The sequence below is a fragment of the Stegodyphus dumicola genome, chromosome 3 (assembly GCF_044657685.1).
Source record: "Stegodyphus dumicola isolate Sdum_Otavi_A_Nest chromosome 3, ASM4465768v1".
Taxonomy (NCBI): domain Eukaryota; kingdom Metazoa; phylum Arthropoda; class Arachnida; order Araneae; family Eresidae; genus Stegodyphus; species Stegodyphus dumicola.
The window spans coordinates 13,817,681-13,842,130 of NC_140770.1; the positions used below are offsets into that span (position 1 = coordinate 13,817,681).

Consider the following 24,450-nt stretch of genomic DNA (forward strand, 5'->3'; position numbering starts at 1 on the left):
AAAATTCCGGCAGTAATACAGAATTTTGGTAAAAATTTTGAAAAAGAAACAACTTGAAAATGCGTTTTCTAGAGAGCCGCTATTGCCAAAGATTGCACAAAACCGAGTTTCTTCAATTTTCTGAATTTTTTTTAATGAAAACAGATCACTGTGCACTTCAGAAGAAGAATAACGAAAAAACAAAAATTATAGAAAGATTTTAAGAAGGGAAGTGTATTAGTTTTTTAATGTATCATGTAATTCTTATTTAATAATTCAAATTTGTATTTGAATTGCGAAAGTATGTCTCCTTTTTCATATGTTGATAATGTTTACCAACATTACTATAAATATCGTTAATTTGGAAATCTTTCTACAAAGAAAAGCCGCACAAACCACCAACTTGCATATGTTAAGTAACTTTTACATTTTCATCCGTAAAAAAAAATCGCCAGACTGTGCCAAGATGGCTATGATAGTACGTAAGTACCGAAATTAATTTTAAACAAAGTAGTAACAGAAGTAAAGGTGTCTGTAAATGCATTATTATTAAAACATGAACAACAGCAGGGGCGTACCTGTGACTTTCTGGAAAGAATGGAGGCTTTATTAGATTGTGAATCTCTAGACTTTTTTTCTATGTGAAACCATCTCAGAAATTTCACGATAACAAGAATGCAATCTTCGAACACCCCCTACACAGGATGAGCATAGAAATACAGGCCTTATAGTGAATTTAGACAGAGTAGTTGAATTATTTGAGATCCTCATTGTGACCCAAAAAAGATACTGTGCTAGCAACAGTAATAAAGAGAAAATATCTGAATAAATTACAAAATATTACTACTGATAAATAAACACTTATAGAGATGGTTCATTAAAATGTCACTACCTTCAAATTTCATGAATTTTCCCTTCTACAGATCAAAAGTATGAAAATGAAAAAAGTACTTTTGATATGTCAAACTTGGAAATGGTCATTTTTGTCTTCATTTTCTTTACTGCACAGTTACGAGTACACCATATTTTTTCCAAGCTAAAACACCCAGTGCTTGGAATAAATTATCAAAATGCTTCCTCATTTACCAAAGCCTAATTGATAAAGCAATACAAGTGGCAGCTTAAATTTATACTTAATTATTAAGTAAATAAATATTATACTAACTATTATCATCACAAATATTATAAAATAGATAATAAATACAAGTTTATCTTCAAAAGCATTCAGTTTTATTTACAAATTAGCATAAATCACAATAGTTATTCAACCAAAGCAATTGAGGAATGGACAATAATGTCATTATTAAGTCTTCAGGATTACAGCTTTCAAAGGTATTCTGAAAATACTTGTATTTATAAATATTTTTATCATATACAGTCTTAAAGTGCTTTTTATATAATACATGAAGAACTGAGCAAATCATTATTACCATCTAGATTGAGCAAAATCACAACACTACTTAAAACAAATAAATGAAACTGAATATATTTATGATGTATGCATAAAATGAAAACATAAAACTGATTGAAAATATGATAAACTTTGTCATATTTAATCCAGTCTAAGTATCCACACAAAACATGGAAACTTATGAAAAGTATATGCTGGCATTCATACACTAACAAATGAGGAAAAATATCTGTAATCTTATCTAAAATATATCTCAAGTTATAACAGAAATTCTAAAAAAATAAATCACTGGGAATTTACTGAAAAAATTTCAAAGACTTCAGATTCAACATAAATATGATTTTATGGAAAAAAAAAATAATAGAAGAATTTGCAGATCACAATTACATGCGTTTGTTTTATAGAGCAAAATTCTTAAAAAATAATCTATTCATAACAATTAACAAAATAAATGCATGCATAAACAGAAAAAGATTAATACCTTTAAAATAATAAAAATTTATTTTCTATATATGTCAAATCAGACAAAACAAAAACTTAAAAACAGACTAAGCAAAGCAATAATATATGTAGGTACAATAACAATTTGATTGGGAAAAAAAATAATAATTTGATATTTTAAAGAACACATGAATTAAGAGATTTCAAAGAAAAATTTAAAATTACGAAACTAAGGCATACGGCACATAACGATTAGGCTTTTATGTTAGAGTTATTCAGAAAACCTTTTAAATAATGTAGAAGCTCTTTAATTTGCAAAATTCAGTTGACTTAGTATCATAAAAACAGCTGACCCTTGAATAATGCAAGCATTAGAAGCATAAGATTCTTGCATAATTAATAATCTACATATAATTTCTTACTTGGCCTAAAGACTTAACAATTAAAAAAAATTGATTAACTCAGACTTTGTATGTTTATATATATTAGATACTTTTTCTTACAATAAAATAAACAAGAAAAAGAAAATATCTCCAAGACATAGACACTATATATGTGACACTAAATATGTGACTCTAAGACACTATATATGTGATCACATTACTACCACACATAAAAAATTAAGGTATCAATAAATTTGAGTACACTTTTGAAACTGCAATGAATCTTCAAAAACATTTCTAGTACATGCATTGAAAGAATTCTGGAATATAGTAGAGCCACGAAATTGAAACATGCATTGCTCAAGGGTCAATAGAACAGAGCCACAGTAATTAATAAACTATTTTAGAAGTAAAATTTTATATTTCCTACAGGACAAAAAGCTTAGTACGTATGGAAAAACTATGACATTAAAAGAAAACTAATTTCGAATCTTTCATATTATAGGATAATATGATTACAGCAATACTTAAATCACCTTACACATTAATTTGCTTTAATTTTCTTAATTTTAATACAAAGATGATAAGATTTGTACAATCAATAAAGAGGCAAAAAAAATAATTTCCAACAAAAATAAATTCAGTTCCTTGTAAAAAGCTGAATAATCAGCATATACTGAATACTTAATAAAATTCTTATCATTAATTTTCTTAAGCTAAAATTTTTGCAATTCTACATACATACATAATTCTACATTCTACTTTGCAAAATGCATATGTCAGATCACTGCTAAATTCCTTTTGGCCAACTAATACAGGACCATACCGTCATTATGATTCCAAAAAGCAGATTACAGAAGTCTGCTAATTCAAGTGATGATGAGTGCAAGGTAATTAATTATCTCTGAAATGGAAGACTCAGCTATCGCAAAGCTGATATGAAGGCTCATTTTTATTTCTCACAATACGACTTGAATTCTGCATTGTTTCTCTGAGTGTCACACTAGACATAGAATAAATATTCCAAGTTCTCTTTCAATTAATCATATCTGATAAAGTTTAATATGCACTGAATTATTAATATTTCTATTACTTATCAAGAAAAATCATTTTACAGATTTTTTTTTCCATGAGTACTTTCCTAAAATAACAATACCATTAATCAGCCTTATAGACTTGGTTTGTTATTCAGAACACAGAAAAGAACAGCACACAGTATTTCCACTTAAAGGTGTCAAAACACAATATGCAAACCTAGCATACTGCACTGCATAAAATACTACCCCTTAAATTTTCATACAAAGTATTAAGCTTTAATCTTTTGTTTTTTTATTTAATAACTGTCATATATTTTAAGTATTACATGATATTAACTTCATGATATGCCATTATGATTTTTTGGCAACTCCCCTAAATGCATAAATATTTGAAAAAGTGCAATACTTTAATACTGTGTGTGAAAAGTGTATTCTTTAATAGCAACATATTACATCTTTAATGCAGTTTTTATTACAGACAACAATTTTGGTTTTCATATATGTTTCATATATCTTAGAGATCCATATTATTATTATTATACTCCGCTCTTTATTCAACATGCATAAAAATAAATAAAAAAATTTAAAAAAGAGAAAAGACATATTTATATGTTAGTCAGAAAAATCAATGGCAGAATAAGGGAGGGGATACAGAAAGCTGACATAATAGGATTAAGGCTTTATAATACAAAATTTGTTTTAAATTGAATTTTATACGATTCATCACTTCAAAAAGATACAAATTATTTCACCTTTTGATGAAAAAACAAAAATAACTTAATTAAATGCATAGGATCATAATCAAATGATTCATACTTTAATATCTAAACATATTTAGCAAACTCAAAAGGGACTGCTAAGTTTCTTAAAACCCTTACACTTAAATGTGGCAATTTCTCAATATAATACAAGTTACCCTTTTTGAAGATCCCTTTAAAAACAAAAAAATTTTTTTTTTGCACATCCAATATATGCTGAAAATTATAATAACCCAGGCCATTTAACTTCATTTATATAATATAAATTTAAGTGCCTTTAAAGAAATAATTTCCTATCAAACAGCTACAGAAATATCATATCCTAAACAAGAGTATTTTCATATAAGGTACAGGGAGCCTTTTATGCGATTGATGAAAATCATAAAATTTGTCGACAAGTATGATAAAAGGATAATTTCTAAAACTAAACACTAAAACAACAGAAGTGTTTTCAGATTTACTACACCAATTGAAAAATGCTAAAAAAAGGGGGGGAGGGTTAAATGTCTTTTTATGAATTTTCAACTTATTTTCTGAATTAAAATAACTACCTATGAACATTATAAACTGAAAATCAAAAGCAAAATAAAAAGGTGGGAAATTTTAAATGTAAAATGTATAAAAGCCAAATTTTTTTTAAATAAAAGACAATAAACACTACACTGTGGCTCTCGGTACGAAACAACACAAATAAAAACAACAATGCATTTTTAAGACATTCTGATAAATTTTTGCATATGAAACTTCTATAAATGTTTCACAGCACAATTTCTCTAAATATTTGTGAATGAAAACGCAGTACTACAAAACAAGTATGAGATTCTTTTTAATTAGAAAGATGCTTCTCTTAATGCATATAGTCAGCACAAGAGTAACAGATGCATATGTAAAATAATGAAAATACAACAAAATCAAATTTTTTTCACCGGTTAATGCATGTGCATGCAATGAGGAAAAAAAAAAGAACACATGTTATACATAAATATAAAATCAGAAAGTTCAGGTATCACACAATATTTACTTATGCACAATGCACAATTCATACTGCAACATTATCTGACACAAATTCCACATGATTTGATATGTTCTGCTATCAAATTAATTTTTTATTAAATGCATACCTGCATTTAAAAATGACATGAGGGCAAAATGCAAAGATACCTAATTTTCTCTTTGCACAGACTTGTGTTTTACACTGGCTTTATCTTTGCATGTATACAAAAAATAATTACAACATATGCAAAAAAGAACTAAGTATCTTCTCATAATGCCCCTTTTAACATACTTTTTACAGAGCGAGTACTTGAAATTGAATTATTTTGAAAGAATCTCGTTTTTACAGAATGTCTAAGTATTAGACATTTGTACTTTATAAAAATATATTATTAAAAACAATTAAAAAGATTTAGACCATTACAGCTGTATAATAGATTAAATTTATGATATTTTTAAAAATAAAGACAAAAGTGCCAGCAGGTTATGATTATTCATAAAATACTACATAAACATGATTCTTTTTAAAGATAGTTTACAAAAAAAAAAAAAAAAAAAAAAAAAAAAAAACTTTTTTTAATATACTAAACAATGTTACTATGCAATAACTGAAATTAAAATGAAGGAGACTCTTATTTTTTTTTAGCAAATCTATATTGCAAAATTTTTTAGCAATATAAAATTTTTTTATATAAATGTTGGAAGTCATTTGTCACTATGGATATTGAGTATTCTGAAGATTAAATGAAATTTTACGTAGTCTAATTCCTGTATTGTTTCACATTAAAACCAACTCTTTGAAAGAAATAAAAGGCTACAAGTTTCTTTGTCAAAAAAAAAAATATTAAATTAGTTTAATTACTCTTAGTTTCTAATGGCATATTTTGAAAAGTTTGCTAGAAACTGAAGACGATATTAATAAAATATATGATCAGACAAATATGTCCACATCTTTGCAAAATACACAGTCAACTCGCACTAACACAACCCTCAAAGCAATATCTCATCCCAATACAATGATTCATCTTTAAACTAAATTTCATGGAAACTAATGATATTAATGCAAGATTACATGCATAATTTATATTGCCTAGAAAGGCAATAAAAATCTACATCAACTATTCTTGCTGTTGCATTGATATCTTTCATAGTTTTTAATAACACCAGATTTTTAACAGTTGAGACCTATGCTTTGTCAGATTAACTACATAACAAAATTTTTGGAGGAGTACGTAAATAAACTAACTACTTTTAAAACTGATAATGCCAAAATGTTCACATTCTTCAAAGTACTTATTTATAACCCTACTAAAGGTATGGATAAAGGAGGCTACAAAAGTGCAGCAAAAGAGAAAGCTGCAACATCTCATAAATAAGCAGAAAGATAGCAAATTCAAGGGTTCTCAAACAGGGGAAAATTCCCTCCTAAGGAGAAATTTCAGTTTTTGGGGGGGGGAATGCAATACCTGTTAAGTATTAGGTTTTATTTTATGAATATATGTAATGAAAACACATTTAGAGAAGTACTTACATAGGAGCACTGAGATGTAGAAACACAAAAATGCCGATTGCGCAGCACGTAGATCCATACTGAAGAGAAGATTTCTGATTGCATAAAATGTTAAATCTGTAATGCAACTTGGCAGCTGAGATGGATTAATTTCCATTTTTATTTAAATTGACATTTGTAGCCACAATTCACTTGGCACTCTAATCGTGCCTATTTCCAGAAAATTTACATTTTTGATACTGTTGTGGTAGGAAGAGAGCACAGATAAATTGCTTCCAAGCAGCACAGAAGTTGAAGCAAAGTATGCATTTATCCAATATGAAAAATCACCAAGAGGAAGGTTTTTGGCTTTGGTTTAGGTCAGAAAGGTTTTATTTCTCAAAAATTTTAAATTTAAGTTCCGAATTACCTACGTCATCAGCGCTGTGCAGGACTGCAAAATGGACTGATCCAGTAATGATGCAATCCAGATAAGTTCTTACGATTTTTAGAATAGAGAAGAATTAAGGAGTTACTGTTAATTTAAATTATAATTTTGATTTACATATTTTTTATCTTACATAGCCCCCTTTCAAAGAGACTGCTATGCATTATCAAAAGGCTGCCATTTCATGTTCATGTTTGATATTAAATAAAAAGGACAGTGAGCTTTTTCTATGTTAAGAAAGATTAAGAAACTTATGCCTGAACGATATATTTCCACAGATGTCTAAAAGAAAAGAAAGTATGCAAAGATTCTACCAGTAAATTACTTTCTTGCAGATTTAATCAAAAAAACAGAACAAAATTAAGCGTAACTTGGGATAAGCAAGAAGAAGGTTTAAAAGTTACACATGCATTTAAAGAAATATTAATCCTGAGATGACTGGAAATTCTTAAAAGATATGTGAAAAACTCATTTGGCTGTGCTCAACTAAATTGTTGTATGTCTATAGTAATTTTTATTTCTATATTTTTTTGCCTCAAACTTTTTTCAACTTTTATGTTAAAAAAATTGATTATAATTTGATTATAATTAGAAGTTTTGTTTTATGAGTGTTATTTGTTCACAAATATGACTTACTGATTGAATAACTTAGTCATATAGAAATTTTTAAAAAGTGAAGCTGAACCCTTTTATGTAAAGGATAATTATCAAGAGCTTATGAACTTTTCATCTTTTCATATTCTGTTTTGATCATTTCAAAATTCAGCTTACAATTTTGTACATAGCACTTCAATATTATTCATTTTGTATTAAATGAATTAATTACTTTATATTATATTGTAATTATTTTACAATATATTGTTAATTTCATTATATATATACCTCTACTTTTATTCAAGTTTGTGTACTTATTAACATTTTCTACACTTCTCATTATATAAAACACATTAAAATTACCCAAATTTAAAAAATATATATATATTAAATTTTGAAATGAAGGGGAGGGGGAAATGATCATCTAACAATGGTTAAAGAGGGGCTGCATAGAGCAAAAACAAGTTGAGAACCCTGCTCGATCAATTCTGTTCAAGAAATTACCTGCAATATAGTTAAGATGTATGTCATCACACATGTCAGTACACAGATAAATTAAGTCATAAGATTTTAATTCGCTGAAAACTTAGTGATGACTTTAAAATCTTAAATAATCTTAAAAATTTTATGTAACATTTCATTACAACCGCCATCTGCTATTGGATCCTTTTCCATCATTGAATTGTGATAATAGGAGTTGACAGAACTAATTTTCTGTATAAGAAGAAAAATCCAGTTTCCTTATTAATGTTTGTGGTGGTTTTGTACTTTTATGAAAAAGTCAATATCAAGCCTAAACAAAGGAAACCTATGATTTAAAGAATTTCATTCCAAAATTTCTATTTAAGATAAAAAAAAAAAAAAAAAACACATACTGCAATTTATGTTCGATAAGTAATTAGAATTAAAGACATAATGAATCATCTGAATTTCAATAACAAATGTCTTCAGAATACTACAGGTTTATTTATACATTGTTTGTATAGAGAAACTACACATGCATGTGTATGAATATACAAGTTTGTTTGTGTATATATCACATTTTAAAAATAAACTTTTACACAGCTGCAGTAAAGGCACATAATCTTAACTGCACATCATTATCATCGCATAGCTGCTGCAATTACTATCTCAAAATTTTAAATCAGATTATATGTGTAACTACTACACACATTATAAATAATGATTTTTAAAATTAAAATCAATATATTTGATCATTATTAAAATCTAAATTAAAAACAATTGCTTAAATGGAAACTATACAGGACTCTGAACAAAAATTAACAATTTAGCAAAATGACTTAATGCTACAGAAAGAAAACAGATTTTTGTATCAAATTTTTAAAAAAATGTCTTTTAAAACAATCCATATTTTTTTTTTAAAAACATGCGTGCATTACATACAGCTTCTTTCCTCAAATTGTGTATGACTAAAATACATTGTCATTCCTTTAGATTTTCTGTGCTGATATGATATGGCAATTAAGGTGCACTTATGTCATGAAGCAGAAGGAATGTAAAAACTTTTGTTATGTTTTTGAGTTCTTTCTTCAATAGTTTAAAATGTAGATTTATTTTTTTCTTTTCTACATATGAACAGATGCTGCAGTATATCTAGCTTCACCACTTCTAAAACGCCACTGGCTGGGACGGTACTACAAAAATAGAAAGAAACAATCAGTGCATTAATAAGAATAAAAATATGAAACTTCTCTGTGTGACCAATACTGAAACCTAGAAAATGCTAGATATTAATTCTTAGATTACCCTGTCCAGTAGTTCTGTAATCTTGTTTTATTAATTTCATATGAAACTAATCATTTATTATTATTTAAAAATAACTGTAGTAAAATGGTAGAGTCATTTTGGAATAATAATCAATAAATACCTCTTTATCATGGATTTTGAGTCAAACTCTGGCCACTTAGAGAATTTTGCATAGTATAGTTATTTTTTTATATCAGTGAAAATATATATTCTTTAAAATAAATATAATTTGCAAAAACATACACAATACAAACATAATTTATATGAGTAATCAAACAGCTAAAAGTAAAAAAAAAAAAAGTTTAGATGCAAACATTCCATAACACAAATAGTATACACTTGATTTAAAGCGTAATTTAACATAGTAATACTTACTCTGATTAAGAGTTGCCCTGATGAGGTGTGTGGGTTTCGATAAGCATAACCAACCCACAACATTCCACCCATAAGTATAGCCAAAATCATCAAAATAGCAACAACACTACCAACTCCCATAGAAGATGTTTCTTGAAAAACTAAAACACAAGAACAAAATTTTGGAATAATTACACTATCAACTACCACTAACAACTGAAGTTTATGAGGCTAATAGTAATACTTTCATAACGATGTACATATGGACTGATACACAAGAACTAGTTTACAACTGCACTGATACTTTTTGCAAGATAGCATTTGAAGGAGTATCCGTTTTGAGCATACAGAAGGAGTATCTGTGTTGTACATTTGGGAGGAAGGGGCACTTGTGTTATTTGTAGATTTAATTCTAAATAGGCTGTTTTCAAAGAAGCATGTATTGTTCTTTTCTTTCCCATAATTTGAAGAATACGTTTCACATTCATGAAATGTAAAATTATCCAGCAGAAGGAAATAATAATGCATTATACTTTTGTAAATTTAAATATTATGAAGTGACCAATATTAAAAAAAAAGAGTGTTTTCGTCATGAATTAAAAAAGTAATGTATCAAAAGATGTGCACCAACTTTAAATAAATGACAAAATTTGAATCTTCATTTGACATTCAAGGGAAAAAGAATCTGGAGATATTTCAAAATATGGCAAGAACTAACTTTAAGGGGCTTTCCCACATTTAGCCCATTTGAAACTGAGATGAAAGCAAAATACAGGTTGAATATAGCCATTTGTTAATCTAATCAATTATACTCACCTATACAATTATTTTGAACAATTCAATACAATTATTTTAACAAAAGTAAAAAAAAAAAAAAAAAAAAAAAACTCATACTGCATAAGTATGAAATATTACTCCGCAAAGAAGCTAATTTTTGTATGAACAAATAAAACTAAAATAACATAAAAGTTGAATAGAAATCACAACTTGAACTTGCAATGTTTCGTCTAAAGATCTTTCTAATCTTACATTGAAATATATGAATATAATATCCAATCTGTACAAACAGTTTGCTATATTTTAATATTTTCTTGTACAGCAGTGTTTGTTGTTATGCAAATTGTATTTCTAGTCACTGAACCGAGAAGTGGTACAGATACAAATTTGTTAGGGTTCTTAAGTATGCATTTGAAGCTTCAAGGTTGCTGGGAATTACTTGAGTTCCAATGTCACACAGTTTCTCTGAGATCTGCTTCTGAAACTAGGGTTTGCCATTTCTGTCCCTATTCCTCAGCCAATGTCAAGTTTGACGGCCACTAAAGAGATTCGGTCAACATTATGACTCTTAAAGTTATTGGAAGTTCAACTAAGGTAATTGCAAGTCCCCCTACAGTCCACTATTATTAAACAATGGAATACACATGATTTTTGGCAGAAGAGGATGCATTAAAGATTGTTCAAGCTTTACCTATTTGTGATAGAAATTTTGAAATCACATGGAAGTTACTGAGCCAAAGATTTTTCTCATAAGAGAGAATTACTTTCACTATTATTAATATCAAATTTACAAACAGGATGCTTACTTAAAGAAATACATAAAAGTAGCAAAATGAGTAAGATGAATCATTATTCTGCTCACATGCGTTTTTCAGATTAAAACTGAAATGGTGCCAGAATTTCAGTAGAATATAATAACTCAAAAGTGCATTATTGCCTCTACAATGCTAGATACATTTTCATTGTTAGAAAATTTTCAGGTTATTATGATATGTTACATTATTTTGCTATTTAGCAATGACAAAAGCTGCACAATTGTGAAATATAAGCCACCCACAGGATGCCTGTGACATCACACTACATAAAATAATAACTAGTCAAAAACTGAGTAATTTAAAAGCAAGTAATATCTTTCTCTGCTTATTTTTAACAATATTCTAACTGATAAAATTTAATCCACAGCTCTCAAAACCAACTTCAAACATATTATGGATATTTATACGATTTGTTATGTTTGACATTATGCATGTTAGCAAAAATGTTGTTTAGTTACATTTGAACTCCATAATTAAAAGTTTGCAGTTAAATTCATATTTTATTCTAAATATACACTTTATTATAAATCTAACTACATTTCTTACATATTTATTGAGATTTGGAGGTGGGATGTTTTTGAGGGGGATACAGGTAAGAACAGAGTGTAAATACCCTATTCCATATGCTGTACTAAATAAACTGGGAATAAATGTTATATACATGGCTAAATCCAAAACTTTTCAGATTAAATCTGTAGCATACCCATAATGACAGCACAAAGTTACACTACCAGCTCTAGTGGTACAAAGCAGTAGGCCAAGAAACATCACTACTAATCTCAGGAAGTATTATAATACTGTTTTTATAATTATACAAACGTGAGAGTCAGAAATTACCTCATGGAGAGAAAGGGGGAAGAATATACCAACATAAAATTCTGAATTAAACTGGCAAAGAGTCATTAAATATGCTTTAAAAATGACAGACACCCAATGTTGTGAGTTGCATAAGGGCTTCAAAGGCAAAAGAACATCCTTTAAAAATGAGAAGTGATCTAGAACACCTTCAATATGCATTACCCCTGAAAATGAGGAACTAATTCAGAACTTTTGCAGGCAGATTTCAAAGAACAAATGGAGATACTGAACACACTGTCATGAAAAATGGGTCAAACTTTATGTCTTCTTAATCATGCACGGGAAATTCCCCAATGGGCCAAGATGCTAGATTGCAAAACTTGACCAAATAATCCTTTTTAACCTTTGGCAAAACAAAAATAATGAACTTCTGTAAAAGATTTGGGTTTCCCAAAAGATAAACCTAAAGGGCATTTTGCAGAAAAGAAGATTCCATCATTTCTTATGCCGCTTTTAAATATAATCAAGAATATTATAATGAATATGAATTGGTTTTCTCACTGATGAATTTAACAGTGACTTTAATAATTTAATAATTAATTTTCCACAGTGACAATGCACCTTATCATTGAACATTCCTCGCTCAGGAATTTCCAATTTTAGATTTGTTTCTTCTGTTTGATAAAATTCGAGGCTTTTATTGCTCATTTCAAAAGTGTAAAAGCAGTTGAAAATACAGTCAAAAATGAGCAAAACTTATACAGTACAAAGTCCAAAATCCGGACCTCAAAACTACCAACAACTTTTACACATGCACATTTGATTCCCCCCTCCACGCATAATAAAATATCCGGAGAGTCCTGATTCTTCATTTCACTTTGACACTAAATAAAATACCTTGTTATTGAAGAAACAATGATTTTAGCATAAATTTGCATGATCAGTAATTTGGCTCCGCTGCTGCAAATCTGCTTGGCACACATCTTAAACCTAAACATTCCACATAGATACATCGTTGATCTGATGCCAACCCGGCGAATCATTATTCATAATCACCGTGTGTTTATCAAAACATGACAACTTCAGCAATGACTCATGTAGCAATGCCTAAATTTTTTTTTTATTTTAGTAATTGAATAATAAAGAAGTACAGTAACCTTGTATGTTGCCATTACGCTTGCCGATGATTACAGATTTCAGTTGCGCTAAAAAATGTTGACGAGGAAAAATTTACAAAAAATTTTTTTCCATATGCTAAAAATAGATTTTGTTGATGATACTGATAGAACCAAAGATTATTTAGGGCTATTTGAATTAAGAATAGTTGATTTGTTATTCACATAAAGCGAGAACCAGCACCAAGGCTCACATGGCCACACCGAGTCGCAGAATTTAGGACCCACAGAGACTGCATCAGGCCATAAGATATCTAGTGCCGGCACTCAATAAGGCCTAAGTATATGTGGGAATTGATTTATTCAGAACTCTGATAAGCCTTATGCATATACAAGAAATAGATATAAGTATAATAAATAACTAAACTAATACAATTCAGGCTTAATTGTCTCAGTGTGCGATAGAAGCAAGATAAAACTTAACGGAACAACTCATTGTTAATCGCCAAGCTTCCTGATGCATAGCCAAAGCCAAATATGTACAGTGAAGGATAGTTAAATTTGATGATGATAGCCGTTAATTTTAAAGGTTTTCAGATATTGCCAAACAAAGGTGATATTTTCCAATTAACAGATTTTGTAAAGAAATGTGAAGATGCAGTAATAAATGAAGATGATATAAAAGAAATTTTTCATTGTGATGACAATGTATCTCAATCATCAATCAATTAATGAATGAATGGCGAAATCTGTAATATGGTTCTAGATCCAGAAAATACCACTACTGATAGTGAAGAAAGTGACAGAGAAGTTACTGAAAACGAGAAAATTTCTATTGACCAGTTAGTCGGAATTCTCGAAACAGCAGTTACATGACTTCAACAATGTAACTTAACAAGAGATTATGTCTGTCTACAGAATTAAAGAGAAAGTATTAGCACAAAAAACGAAGCAACTTAAACATTGAAAGAGATGTTTAATAAGGTAAACAAATTTATATTAAGCTTTGTAAATTTTGATACCCTTTAGATCATAAATACTTCATTCATAAATCAAGATTTCATATTTTCAATTTTATAATTTCTATATGCCATCTTTTTAGATTTAAACTGATGATCTAATATCTGAAAAAATCCCAAATCTGGAATCGCCAAAGTGCGAACGAGTCCGGATTTCGGACTTGGTACTGTATGACGTTAGTTGATATTTATATCAGTTTATAAACCGAGTGATTTGATTTAATGAGTTTTTGTGATATATGAAATTTACACGTCACAAAAAATCATGGACATGTAATTTGATTTAATGAGTTTTTGTGATATATGAAATTTACATGTCACAAAAAATCATGGACATCAATTTCATTTTGGATTTTGCCTCAATGTGCAACATTCTTCAAGAATTAGCAAAATTATGTACAGAATTGACAGCATCCAATATCAAAGTTTACTTTGCTCATACCAACCAAATTCAATTATTTGATGAAATAAAGTGAAATACTGGACATTATTAACAAGAAGCCCTAAAAGCAAAAAAAATTTGGACTATAAAGTAAAATAAAGAGAATATAATAAAGAAATAAAATAAAGAGAAAAACTGCATTATCAATCCCATAAAATTTTATAAATATCTGAATGCCTGAATGAAAAGCTGACTTTTAGCAAGAGAAGATTCGGAAATTCCCCAATGGGCCAAGATGCTAGATTGTAAAACCTTTGGCAAAACAAAAATAATGAACTTCTGTAAAAGATTTGGGTTTCCCAAAAGATAAATCTAAAGGGCATTTTGCAGAAAAGAAGATTCCATCATTTCTTATGCCTCTTTTAAATACAATCAAGAATATTATAATGAATGTGAATTGGTTTTCTCACTGATGAATTTAAAAGTGACTTTAATAACACCTTCATTGCATTTAAATACTGCAGCAAACTTACTATTTGTAAAATTGTAGGTCCCCCATTGCATTTATTTAGCATTATTATTTAGTGTATAAAAATTCATAATTATGAAGGGACAACATATGGTGACAAATGCCAAAAGCAAGCAGAAGAATCAGAAAACTTTTAATGAATATAATCTCCTATTGCGGGAAATATTGTGAACTGTGCAATTTGAACTTCCCTTTTATATATATTCTTCCCCAGATCACATTTTACACTTTAATGCAAAATTACTTCCCATGGTTATATGCAGGGGCATTTTTGCTGAATGCATGTATTTCACAGGAATATTCAAGTCACCATATGTTGTAAATTATGTCCAGAGAAAGAACTTCAAATTCCAGTATCTAAAAATATACTTTTTTAAATAATTACAGGTGTATTTCGAATTTTCCTTATTCAAAATATTTAAGTACATTCTTTTTCCTCTACAGTTCTTTAGCTTAATTCTTATCTGAAGTATTCAAGAGATTTGCGAGCAGAAAGATTTTCTCAGATCTATCATAAGCACACTGTACAGCCAATGTAATAAATAGATAGGTCATTAAAAAAGCATGCAAGTTTTACAATGCCATGCCACAGAAAACTTATTTAGATCACTTATCAATGCCATCTACTATTTCAGATTTAAGATTTTTCAACCAAATCGCTCACTTTGGTCATTAATAATTCCAAACTGGATAATACAGTTTTCATTATTGAATTTGTAGCTCATCCCCCAAAAGTATTAATTATTGATATATTTTAAATATAAATGCATGAAAGTTTTGTATTTTATTTAATAAAACAAGGAATATTTTTGTTACAGGAACTTTTCCTCTGTGAAGATTTTTTTTTTTGGAGGAGAGGGGGGTTACTGAACTTTTCCACTCATAGCACTGAAACTGTTTCCACAAAATTACTTACCAACTTATTTTGAGAAACTTTGTTACCAGAAGTAGACAACTAGGATCAGTGTTTACAGAAACAAAGCTTACAAACTTTTTAAACATTATATACGACATAATTCTTTTGGATGTGGTTACATGAAATCGAACTAGCTGCCTCACATAACACGGTAAGGGGGGAAAATACATGCATTTAGATTAATGTTTAAATTATGAATAATAAAACTGTACCTCTAGCACTAGAAGAAGCTCCTTCACCACCAGTACTGCCTGGCTTAACAGACAGATGAGAAACTGGAGTTGTTTCTAAATTATCAAACTTGTCAGGGTCAATTAAAAATGTAAATGGATTGAACGGAGGAACTATGAAAACCATGCAAAACAAAAATACAAAAAATAAACAACTAACAATAAAAATAGAAACATAACAAAAATTTAAAAAATTAAATATCATACACTACAGAAAAACATAAGCTTTTGCATACAGTTCATATAATTATTTTCTGCATTAAATTAGCAAACAGAACTAATTAAACACACATTCTGCCTAATATCATGCATGAAACAACAAAACTCTTTTTTAGAAAATGTTTGCAGATTAAAGAACATTATCACTAATTCTTACATAATCCTTTTTGTATTTCCACCCTTTAAATTAGACACCATAAAATAGATATCATTGAAAAATGTTTGAAACATACTATCCACCCTTGAAACAGATTTATGACATACGATATTAAGTTTAAAGGTAATACAATAATAATTGCCTTTAACATAATAAAAAGCAAAACTATGCATAACCACTTTTATACTGTCACTTCAGATTATGGGCTAAATATATAAGCAAATCACATTTACATATCAACTGACAATTCTAAAGAAAATGCATTCTTGTTATGCAGCTGACTATAATTTAATTTGTAAAGTTAGGAGGTTTTTTTTTTTTTTTTTTTAAATATATATATATATATAGCAGTTTATAAAAAAAAAGTTCACTTAAAAATGCTAGAGTTTCCCTGCAACTGGCAGTAATAAACCAGCCTATCAAAATAGGCTAATCTATATTAGTACCTTGAAAAGAGTGAAATCTGAAAATGATCTAGATAAATTATTTCAGAAAAGATGAACGACAACATTCCTACGATAAAAAGTCTGTGAAAAATATTTATCTGGAATTTAAAAATTTTATTTAGAAAGCAAAAAATTATTGCCTAATCAAGAACTGAGAAACACCCATCATAATGGACAAATCCGGCTCTCGTCATGCAGGACTGAGATAATGTTACTTTACCACAATACAGTTATCAACACTTGTCAAAAGCTCTATTTCTAACAAAAGCCTTCATTTTAAAACACATCATTGGGCTGAATGACTATAAGACACTAATTCTGCATAACATGTACTATGCTGTTCTAGATGATGTTACATGTCTTCTAAAAAGTTAACTCTGACAGTCAAATTGTTTTTAAAAAAATCAAATACAACATTCTTTAGTCTTGCATTAGTGTCACAAATCTTCATGTAATGGGAGTATGCCATTTTAATATGCAAAATAATCCTTCCTCGAAGACTGTTTTATAACCAATAATCTGTTCTTTTCTGATAAAAAACCAGCTGTGCCACTTCCACACAGCTCCAACTCCTTTAATCTTGATGTCAATATCTCAGCCTGAATTTTTGCTAAATGATAGCTGTGGACAAGATTTGTCTATCATTAAATAAATATTAAAAATGAGGACAATTAGTTTACAAATTTATTTGGATTTATTTATGTTATTTAGTAAATAGTTTTATACAATAAAAAAAATAAACTTCAATACATTAATGAAGAAAAGATGGACGATTACCCTTGTTGTTAATACGGCAAATATCTAAAAACGTTTTTATCATCATTTTTAAAAAAATTATTATTTATTTATTTATTTATTGCAGCAGAGAAATTTCTGTCATTTTAAAATCATTTGAGTCTTTAACACGATCATGCAGACAAAGTGGTAGCTACAACAAAAATACACACAACAAATGCTATGAATGAAAAACTGCTTCATAGTTAATGGTTTTGCAGCAGTATTCATTAAATATGCACATAATCTAATTTCGATGATCAATGTATATATATATTTAAAGTTCACAGACCATAAAAATGGACTTCTTTCAGCTAGTGCTCTTAAGAGAAATTTGATTGTGCTTAACAAATACAGACAGTTACAAAATGGGGGGATACAAACAAAAACAAATTAAAGACATAATCAGTGAGTGATCATGAATGATAAAAAAATTGAATTGTGAATTCATAATTTTGATAACAGAATAAACAGATAACACAATTGCAAAACACAATTGCAATCTAATTCAGTATAAAAATAGAGTCCAATTTTTATATATATATATGCATATTAACTATTTTCAGCAACTTAATATTTATTAAGTATCTAATGAACTTTATAGCAGAATACAAATAAAATGTACATAATATGTTATTTAAGAATAGTATAAAATATCCAGTTCATACCAGTTAACTGCTGAACAAAAGGTTTTGAATCTGGTGGTATGGCACTGCAATTAACTGCACTTTTCTATAAATCAAAAATACGATTTAACAAACAATTCTAAATTTTAATAAGAGCAATAACAAATAACAGTTAACAAATTAATTATTTAAAATACATTTTAAACATGGGTAAAATAATTAAGAACAATATTTAATTAAAAAATAATTTGTTTTTTGAATGTTAATTTTTCAAAACTTCTGGTTACTATCAACTTGAAAAACTAAACACTTTTCTTTAGAATTTAAGTGTACATCTGACACTAAATTAACACGGTCCTTCAGTATTTTGTCAATTAAATCTTTTCAAAGGTACAATGACAAAATTATTTTCATACTGCAGGAAGAAATTCTTATTGTAGAATTTGATTAAAGCATTTGCACATATTTATTCTTAAAAACACAGATTACTTAGAGCAACACAAATGTATGCTAGCATATTTTATACATATGTCAAGAAACTTTTAAGCTTTAGGCTCTTTAATTAATTAACCATTAGAAACATGGATGATTTACAGCAAGACAACCATATGACAGCATACTTCACGTGGCAGTGTTTTTTTAAGCTTCTATACAACTTGCAAGCCATACACACATACTGAATAAAATACCTAGTAGATACACAGTAAACAGGTTAAAAAGGTAAAAAACCAAAACTCTATTAATTTAAATTATATATAGTATACATTAACTATAACATGAAATTGCAGAAATTAGAACTTCAGAGTAAAAATACATCAATAAAAAATTTCAGCATAGATTCTAGATTGTTTTTCTTGAAAAAGTTGTTTATTTGGTAAAGCATTATGAAACCGCTGATATTTATGACTAATATTTTTAGGCACATATTACTGCATGTAAGAATTAGCACTTCTTGCAAGCTACATATAGAAAACAGTACAAAAAATGACAGACAAAAGCATGACCTCCATTTTAAAACTTCCATTAGATATGATTTTTTTAGATGGATGTTAAATAATGGTAGTGAGCATGTAATATTTCTGAAGTCTATCATTGTTTTCTTTGAATTCTATATGCAATACACCAACCATATTTTAAAAAGAAAATATTAGGCTGTTTGAATACAGGTGCTATTTGCATAATGGAAGAGCTGCCTTCATACTGTATCCACATTACACAAGGCAAAACCACGAACTATATACATGCTGTAAGTCCATTTCTACAGTATGGAAGCTGGGTTAAACAATCAGTGTTTAAGCAAGTTTAACCAATTGGCCGCTGGTAAGGTCTTTAGAAGACGAAGAGAAAAAAAAAAAATAAATAAATAAATAAAATATTTAAGTTTGGATATATTCTGCACAAACCTCAACATCACATTTTGATTGAAGCCAGTCTTGTCTTAGCCGATCCAGTCCATCGGAACACCTTTTAGCTGATTCGCACCATACACAATTTAAGCCTACATCAGCATTCATGCATGAATGGCAATCATGGTAACTAAGGCAAGCTATAATATATATTAACAGACATTACAAAAAAAAAATAGTATAAATTGCAGCAACATAACAGAAACAAACTTTAATGTATGAAAAGAATATACATACTAGTTAGAGCTGTGAAGTATATAGCTGTACGGTTGCCGATTTCTTCTTTTTTCATGTCTATTCTGTGATATTCATATATTGTTTTTCGCCTAATGACTAATAAGAAAATTAAATTAGAAAGAAATAACTTAATTTCAAACCATTTATATTATTTAACTTTATTTCAAAACATTCTTTCATACATTTCATTAGATCTTCATATATCAAGTGCAATTAAAAACAATACGAGAGACCACTCTTATATTAGAAACAAAGAAAATTTAACTTTACCGCACATAACCTACTTTTAACACCCAAGAATGGCCACAAATTTTTCTAACAGATCACAATATCTTTATTGAGAAATTGTTTCAGGAAGTCATGCTATAGAGACTCAGTAAACAAAAAAAAAAAAAGAGCCTAAAAGCTTTGGTACTCTGACCAAGCAAAATGTAAACAATAAAATGGTACATGTAAACTATAAAACGGTAAGATTTGGTTTACTTTTTTAATTAATTTAATAAGATTATGAAAAAGGCTAATCAGTCTAAAAATGTCTCTAATTTGATCAACAAAATTAAAATAACTAATTTTGATATTAAAATAATAGATGAAAAATTCAATAAAATATCAAAATTTAATTCATAATCAAAAGAACAACACAGAAAAATGTACAACTTAAAAATGCCCCCCCCTTTTTTTTTTTTTTTTGAGGAATGAAGGAAAGTCATAATTTTTTAAAACTTACAGTATATAATACGATCAATAACATATGCATCAGATAAGCCAACTTTTACAGGATGAGCTTCATCTTCGATTTCAGTGACAGATATAGGGATCTAAACATCAAAGAAAAAAATATCACATTTGGTAATAAAAACGTAAAAGAACTTTTTATTATAAAAATATTATATTCTTTCCTTTATAACAATATACATGACATATTAATTAACGTAATAAATGTAAAAACCTCGACGAAAGTATAAAATAGTTTTCAGAGAAAATTCAAATTTAACACATTGGTGGCTTTCCTCCCCCCCCCAAGGTCTGGGTCCAGGTACAAAATATTCCACGATTAAACCTTATACAGATTTTCATAGACAGCTTTTTAAGGGGGTTTTGGTTTGGTTTATGTGATTATAGCTCTCTCGAAGGAGACACAAATATAGCCATAAGTCTTATGGCTACTTATGGCTCCAAGTAGACGGAGCCATAAGTCGAGAGATGCCTCCGTGGAAGACTACACATCACACGTGGGGGAAAACACAAAAACATCCATGCAGCCAGCCCATTCATGGGATTTGAGTCTTGGACTGTACAAAGACTGTTCCAGTGACTCTACCCCTCAGCCGTCTTTTTAAGAAGGAAAATCACTGCATTTAGATTACTAAGCAGAAATTACAAAAATCTTATGCAGCCTACATTCAGTTCCCAGAAAGAGAATTAAGGAGGAGTTATTAGAACTCAATACTCTTAGCCATTGCTCAGCAAAAAGAGGAAAAAAGGGATGAATCTGATAGGATGGGAATATGTTTACTTTAGTGTCTGTTGCAGTTAATATACAGATTCATTGCTCTGTATTGGAAACTTTTTTTTCATAGTTATCTTAATCATACATTTTAGGACATAGCTGGCCTGTAAGCATCTGAAAATTTATTCTTAACTGAACTACATTATTGGATCATTAGATGCTTTTATATGAACACTAAATAATGTATGTTTGCGATTTGTATAAACTAAAAGTAGTTGAATTCATTACAGTTACATTAAAAACGAAACTTTTCATTCCTATTTTATTCTCATTCCTTGATTGACGGCCAGTAAACAGGGGAAGAATAGAATAAAGTAGGCTTTTCAAAGACAATGTATTATTCACACAACAAATTTGAACTACTTCATTGCACATTAATTAGTCATATATAGAAACTCACCATTTAAATTTTTAACAATATATCCTCTAATCAGATCCTACAAAACTTTCACTTTAACACAGAAACACACACACATAAAAACACAGAAAAACATCTATTTGTAAGTTAACCTTATAAAATTTTAGAACTCTGCAGCTGAATGTATAAAATTAATAAAAATATAAATACGATCAACATGTCTATAAAATTTAATGTAAGTTACTATTAACTTGAAAACTATGCAAAGCTTTTGATTTCAGTATCTAAATTTGAAAGCATTCTCTAAACCTCGGCTACTAGTCAACATAAAATTAATTTATAAATTCAAAAAAATAAAATTTTTTTTTGGGGGGGGGGCAGACACAAATCTGTTATTTCATAGAACAAAACTTCCATATAAAATAATAACCCAAAGACATACAATGGCATAACTTCTTTTATAAACTACAGACTTAAAAGTATGATGTACATAGCTGCCAACCTTGAAATGTAAAAAACTGAGAGGCTCTCATATGAAAACCTGCATTCAAAAGAAATCCAAACTGACTACAAAATTTATTTTATGATGTGTGATTCAAGTTATTGAACTATTTGTAATATCATTCTGATGTAAAATAAATTAACATGTAATTGGGTATTCTAAATTTTATATTCATTGCCTGATTTCATTTTTTTAATTTTCTTAAAATTTTGCATTGAGAAAATCCTGAGTAGAGAAGCACTGCTTTTATATATCAAAGTACTTTTAAATATGATAAAATGATATCTAAAAATAATTACTGATAAAATATGACAATATATTTAATAATTAATGCACACACTATTGAGTGGAAAAATTTACTAAAGTAACAAATATTGGTATAAAACAAATATTAAATGATTAAACATTAGTTGAATCTTCAGAAAGTGTTTCACAAATGTTGACAGTAGATTTTGAGATTTCAGATAGAATCAAATTTAATAAGAAAGATTATGCTGAAAATCACTACAGATGAGAGAATGGAATTTGCACACTTTAAGTTTCATTAATTTAATACATTTAATTTATTGCTAGGAAACATTTTTATATTTTTATATTTACATATTTTTTATATACATACTACATATTTTTTAGTAGTAGTTTTTCTTCATCACAGCTAAAAGTTGCAAGAAACCAGGAGTATAGGCAGTTGTATAATACTGTCCACAGCAATGAAACTGTGATTACATAATCAAAATGGAAGACATTATTACATAAATATTATTTGTACTCACTGAATCATATACAAAGATAATATTTCCATTCTTCAATAAAGTGGCTTGAAATGTAAAGTTTCCACCTGTTTTAAAAACAAGGCTGGAGTAATTATGGCAAGCATTCAGTAAACAAAAGTTCAGATTTCTTTATATTAATAATAAATGAGACACTACTTTAAATGCAAATTTCAGTGAACAATTTTCCAAACTATTTATAAAAAAAATTTTCCTTGTAAGAAAATGCATATAAATTATATTAGTTTTTTGATCATATTGACATTATGACTTTAATATGAACAATGTGACAGTTAAGAAACAAGCAATTATAAAATTACACGTAATTTCCTATATCAATACAATATTTTAATTTGCAAGATAAGGGGAGGGTCATGTTGCAGCTTTTGTCCAATTCAAGAAATGCCAAAATCAAACTTACTTCATAGTAAAGATTACATCTTCAGTAGTACTTCATTTAATCAAAACTTCAATACACCTTGGACAGTTTTATGCTCTCATTTATTCTTTTACATCTTTCATTTTGCTCCCCAACACAATATTTTGTTTAAATTACTAATTAAAACAAATAAGAGATGACTAATTCTTCTTAAAATCATTTAATAAATTCTTGAATACTTCTTAACCCTCTCGGTGCGTAATTTTTTAAAGTAGGTTAGAAAAATTGTATACAGTCGAATCCGGATAATCGGACCAGCCGCTTTTTCGGACTAATATTATTCGCTTATTTGGACCAAAATTCCATTTAATCGGACCAAAAAATGTGAGAGCGAATAAGAAACAGAAGCCACAAGTCGGCCGCATAAAGAAGATGTACAGGTGGTCTGCAACACATGGGAGGATCTATAGTTGCGGTTCCCCAGGAAAAATGCTTTATTAAAAGTCAGGAATTTTTTAAAGTGCATGACAAAAGCAAAACCAGTGGGAGGTGAACACACGCACCATTTTCTTCGACCTGCGCCTCCGAGTTTCGAGGAAATGAACAATAGAGTGGCCAGCTCCACCTGAAAGGAATTCCCGCCTGTCAATCACGATCAAAGTTTACACAAGAAAGCTATAATTTCATCACTTTTTTGAGATGATTTTAGTGCCAAAACTTTGAATGGCAAGCATTTTATCTCCCTCTTGACCTCAATATCTTGAACCCGAAACACAAAGGTCCAGATCGCTTTAGTCAGTGAACTGTGCGCATGTCTTGTCTTCCCTGTCA

At 28.8% G+C, this 24,450-nt stretch overlaps 1 protein-coding gene across 3 annotated transcripts in view; it reads right to left on the reverse strand.

Moving 5' to 3' along the window:
• Positions 1-1,186: 1,186 nt before the first annotated feature.
• Positions 1,187-24,450, reverse strand: part of LOC118191338 (plexin domain-containing protein 2-like) — a 121,136-nt gene continuing 97,872 nt past the window's right edge. For 2 of the 3 annotated variants that reach the window (XM_035362135.2, XM_035362134.2), the window contains exons 7-14: positions 23,244-23,308; positions 20,828-20,918; positions 20,101-20,196; positions 19,861-20,003; positions 18,500-18,563; positions 16,218-16,349; positions 9,676-9,815; positions 1,187-9,188 (exon numbers count right to left, since the gene is read on the reverse strand). In XM_035362135.2, the coding sequence (XP_035218026.1) occupies positions 9,120-9,188; positions 9,676-9,815; positions 16,218-16,349; positions 18,500-18,563; positions 19,861-20,003; positions 20,101-20,196; positions 20,828-20,918; positions 23,244-23,308 (800 nt within the window). In that variant the 3' untranslated portion in view covers positions 1,187-9,119. The remainder of the gene's footprint in view (positions 9,189-9,675; positions 9,816-16,217; positions 16,350-18,499; positions 18,564-19,860; positions 20,004-20,100; positions 20,197-20,827; positions 20,919-23,243; positions 23,309-24,450) is intronic. The other variant, XM_035362136.2, reaches the window with a different exon arrangement.